Source organism: Aegilops tauschii, chromosome 1 (assembly GCF_002575655.3).
Source record: "Aegilops tauschii subsp. strangulata cultivar AL8/78 chromosome 1, Aet v6.0, whole genome shotgun sequence".
Lineage (NCBI taxonomy): Eukaryota > Viridiplantae > Streptophyta > Magnoliopsida > Poales > Poaceae > Aegilops > Aegilops tauschii.
Window position 1 is genome coordinate 129,442,963 of NC_053035.3, and position 4,700 is coordinate 129,447,662.

Genomic DNA, 4,700 nt, shown 5'->3' on the forward strand with positions numbered 1-4,700 from the left:
ATGTTTGTGGTTGGTGTTAGGTGGTGGATTGGTTCTGATTCAATGCCGTCGAATGCATTTGAGTAGCAAAAGGACTGCTTACCTGAAAATGGCAAACTGCATTGTCATATCAAGACGAACTGCGGAACGCGTGGTTGGGCCTGCGTTTTGTGTATGGTATGTGGGTTTTTAAAAAAAAAATTCATTGGCCTTTCTTTTGTGTGTTGGGCCTGTATTCGTGGAGTGAAGCGCATTGAGCCCAAGTCGGCCTGTGAGCACGGCTGGTTCCCGGTGCGCTGTGTGTGCGCTCTAATATTTAGTCCTACCTCGCCCGCCGAAAACGCGCCCGACCTGTTTATAAGAGCTGGCGAGGCAGCCGTATCGAACTCCTCTGGTTACTTATTTGGGCGCTTATACACGGCGCTCGCTGCTCTATGCTCTCTGACCTGTGGGCCCTTGTGCGCCCGGCCCCACGCATCGTGGCTTAGAACGACTCGCCTGCTGTTGGCGCAGACCTACTATGAAACTGGCTGGGGCCGGCTGGACCTGGGTGGTCAATTTTTTTTATTGTTTTTTTTTTCAATGTAAGGGTGCGCACTGCTTAGCAAACCGTCCTTGCACTGCATTGATCAGTGTTCTGTACTGCATGTGCAAGCATTCCGTACTACATGTACAGTTCTCATTTTTTGTTTTCATGTTTTTGCTCTTATGTAATCTTTTTTCCAATGTAGGGGAGTGCACTACTTAGTAAACATACTTGTACTGCATTGATTATGTTCCTGTACTACACGTTCATATATTTCCGCACTACATTTTTTTTCAATGTAGGGGCGTGCACTGCCTTGTAAACCATCTGTGCAGTGTACTGATCAGAGTTCTGTACTACATGTGCACGCAGTCCGTATTACATGCACAGTTCTCATTTTTGTTTTCGTGTTTTTGCTCTTATGTAATCTTTTTTCCAATGTAGGGGAGTGCACTACTTAGTAAATCATTCTTGTACTGCATTGAATACGTTTGTGTACTGCACGTTCATATTTTTCGGCACTACATATGCAGATCGCATTTTTCTTTTTGTGTTTTTTCTCTTATCTATTTGTTTTTCCAAATTTAGGGGCGTGCACTGCTTTCTTAAGTATGTGTAAACTTCATTTGACAGAGTCTGTACTGCATTGGTACACAACTTGCACTGCATGCGTCCTATTTGCACACTGCTCGAATCTAATGATTCATAAGCAAACAATAGAAAACAAATTATCACAGGCATTCTGTACGACAAGTTCATCATGCAAAATAATTTCAACAGAAAGCAATCTAACATAATCAAAGTTCACATCATTACAAGCGATTCTGCATGGCAAGCAAACTAAGTTCAGCAAAAGCAAATGATCACAAGCAAACTAACGATACATAAGCAAACAACATAAAGCAAATTTGATGATAATTCTAAAACGACGCTGGCATTGGTGGCTCTTTGGCCGGCACCATCTTCTTCTTCACCAGTCAGTGTCTCCCCATCCCAGCTGCTCCTGGCGCGCTTCTTGGGGGGGGGGGTCCTCCTTCTCCAGCTTTGCACGGCGAAGCCCGTCCTGGGTGAGGGTGATGCGGCTCCATATCTCGTACGCTGCGTAGGCGTCCTTTGCCGCGTACTCGATGTGCCTCATGGACAGAGGCAGGGTGGCCCAGCGCTTGTGCTCGTCGTCAGTGATCTTCTTCTTCTTCATGTTGTTGTAGTAGTCGTCGATGAGCATGCCGGAGACGTCTCCAAGGGAGTCCAACTCCTTGGTTGTCTCGGGCACCCTCCACTCCTTCTCGATGTCGACAAAGTTGGCGACCTCCAGATTGACGCGCTCTAGCCTTTTTTTGTCGCCGTCGATGGAGAAGCCTGCAAAGGTGTACCTAGGGTCGGTGAGGAAGTTGTCAAAGACGGTGCACCTTTCAGCGGCGCTCAGTTGGAAGAGCAACACCGGGTGTTTCTTGCCGATGGAGAGTTGGCAGAGGGCGGGTTTCTGCGTCGCTCGATGATCTTGTGGCGCTGGAGGCTGAGGTGGCGCTCGTACTGCGCGAGGGTGATCGCCACCTGCTTCTTGTCGTTGGTGTGGATGACGTGCAACTTGGTGTTGCCGTGGGCCTCCACGCCCTGGTACTCGTCGGCGAACGCCATGGCCGGTAGTAGGGCTTGGTGTTTTGCGTGGAGATGGATGTGATGGAGCGATTTGGTGGCAGCACAATGGATACTTGTGTTGTTGTGGATGAGAAGGCCTATGGCTGGGGTCTGAATTTAAGGGGAGGGCGCGGGGTGGGATGGCCGCATCGGATGAACTGCACGATCTCGCTGACGATGCGGTTTGTGCAGATCGTGGGTTGGTGTTGCGTCTGTGATCGTGGGCTTGTGGTGATGGAACCGCTCCGATTGGGTGGTTGTATGCGAACGTGGTGTTTTTTAACGTGGTTTTTTTTAATTTTTGATCAGTATATTTTTTTAACCACCACTTTCTATGCGAACGGGCATTTTGTGACGTTTATATGTATCCTGCGCGATAATGAAACTGCATTGCTTATAATTCTGCACTGCATCGTGTGCAATGGAGAACTGCATGTTGTCTACAGGTGCTTACTTCACAGTATTTTTTGCGTGTCCTTGCTGCAGCCCCTGAATAAAGTACAATGTATTCCGCAATTTTATGAGTTTTTCACTGTGTTCTATACCGTGTATTTATTCATGTAGGTAATCTGGAACTGGATTGCTAAACCGTACTGCTTCATGTAACGAAATGCACTGCATCTTTCTAGTGCTGTGTACTACATCTATTTTTTTGCCTGTACTTACTGCAGTCCCTGTACAGGAGGGGTCCCCCCATTTTTTCTGCGTGGCACTTCTTTGAATGTAGACTTTTTCTTTTCGGATGCGTTTTCTAAACATGCGTGTTGTTTTTTATTTTAACTTTTTTACGAACCGCGTTTATTTTATTTTTGTTTTACCGATTGAACTTCATTGTTCTTCATAGAGAACTGCATCATGTGTGTTTTGATGTGGTCTTTCTTATTTTAGCCGGGTCGTTTTTGGGCCGGCCCGTTTTATGTTGCCTTTTGCCACACGCGGGCCTCCTACGTGTCCGTTCCAGGCGATCCCACCGCTCCGCTGACAGGGAGAGAGAACGAGAACAATCCCCTCTCCTCTCTTGCAGTTCCTCCCTCAAGCAAAACCGCCGTCGCCGGCAGCAACCGCCGTCGCCCGAGGAACCGCCGCCCTTAAGAGGTTCTTATTCCTGCATTCCGCGTCGTCCGCTCCGCGAGCCCTTGCCGCTGCGCTCCCGCAGCCCTTTCCTGTCTGTTGCCGTCGCCGCACCCTCCCCCCTCCCCATCGTCGCCGCCGGCGCCGCACCTTTTTTGTGGTACGTTCCGCTTGTTCTCGGTCTTGATCGTCCCCTCGTCTTGTTTTGTTATTCTCGTAGTTGCTGTTGCTATTTTTGCTTGTGTAATTTTTCCATAGGCAGCCGATTTTATCTCGATTTTGGAGTCGATACTCTTGTGTAGCAAGGTGGATCTAGGGTTTCCTGAGATTTTCGCCGATTTTGTGGCTTATATCTGTCACTTCGTCGTTGTGCTGCAGGCAAACGCCATGTCTTCGCCGAGTAGAGTGGGAGGAGGAGTTCAGGGTATGTGGAGTGCTTATTTTAGGCTTTTGTTTATTTTGTTTGATGTTTATCTAGTTTCCTAAATCATCCTGCATATTGGTTTATGCTCTGTTAGTTGTCAGTGTTCGTTTGCATTATTTTATCACGTGATATTTTGTAATTTCTGTTTCTGGTTCTTTTTGAATCAAGTAGGTGATTGTGGTTCTCATAATGATACACCAATTGGGTCTCGTTGTTCTGGTGGTAAGGATCATGGTGTGGAGGGAGGACATCAATTGAATTCGCCGATTGAAACTTCTCCCATAAGTGTGGCCCCTCCTTCTGGTATGTGATTGATTTGTTTATTTTGTGTATGCTGGTTACTTTGATGTTGTACCAATTGGTGTTGCCTTGCTGTATCTAGTCCGGCATTTTGTTGGGAAGAAACATGAAGTTAGTGTATGCAGCACTGTATTTTATTTTGTATATGTGAACTCCACTATATGTATGTGTGAACTGCATTGTTGTTTTATTCAAGTTTTTTGTGCAATGCATTAATTTTTGTTTTTAGCTTATAGTTGGAGCACTACATTTTATATGTCTAAGTGTACTGCATTTGTTCTTTTTGTGCACTTTTTAACGACCATAGTCAAACTTCATTTTGACGCAGTGTCTGTTTTCCATGCTGGGGCGCCTGGGTTTGAGGAGGTTACTCAATTGATTGACCATTATTTTGCAGAGGGTAATGTTGGTGTGAGCTTTGACCAGAGGCGTCCCGTTTTGTCTGAGACACAGTCGCAGTCTATTGATGGTACAGAGGAAGTTACATAGGATTGGATGGTCTCGGAACAGCTTCGTGAATATGAGTTGAAGCAAAGCAAGAAGAAGTTGAGGTTTGAAAGTGACTCAAAAGAGTTTGCGGAGAAAGAGAAGCAGAGGAGAGCTGCAGATGGTGCCAAGGGTGCCAAATTTGCCAAGGTGAAGAAGCCTTCTTTGCAGAAGAAGAGGCTGAGTACTGTTGCTAAGGAAGGTGGTACACCTCGGCGGAGTCCACGTGTTGCTGGCATGAACAAGAATCTTGGCAAGAGGACTGCTGAAGCTGGT

General features: G+C 46.6%; 1 protein-coding gene across 1 annotated transcript; it reads right to left on the reverse strand.

Annotated features, from left to right (window-relative positions):
* Window positions 1-1,475: 1,475 nt before the first annotated feature.
* On the reverse strand, window positions 1,476-2,143 carry LOC141027819 (uncharacterized). The gene is made up of 2 exons (XM_073505275.1): window positions 1,947-2,143; window positions 1,476-1,878 (listed from the first exon to the last, which is right to left on the reverse strand). Exons 1-2 carry the CDS (start codon window positions 2,141-2,143, stop codon window positions 1,476-1,478), a joined length of 600 nt encoding a protein of 199 aa, XP_073361376.1.
* Window positions 2,144-4,700: the final 2,557 nt, after the last annotated feature.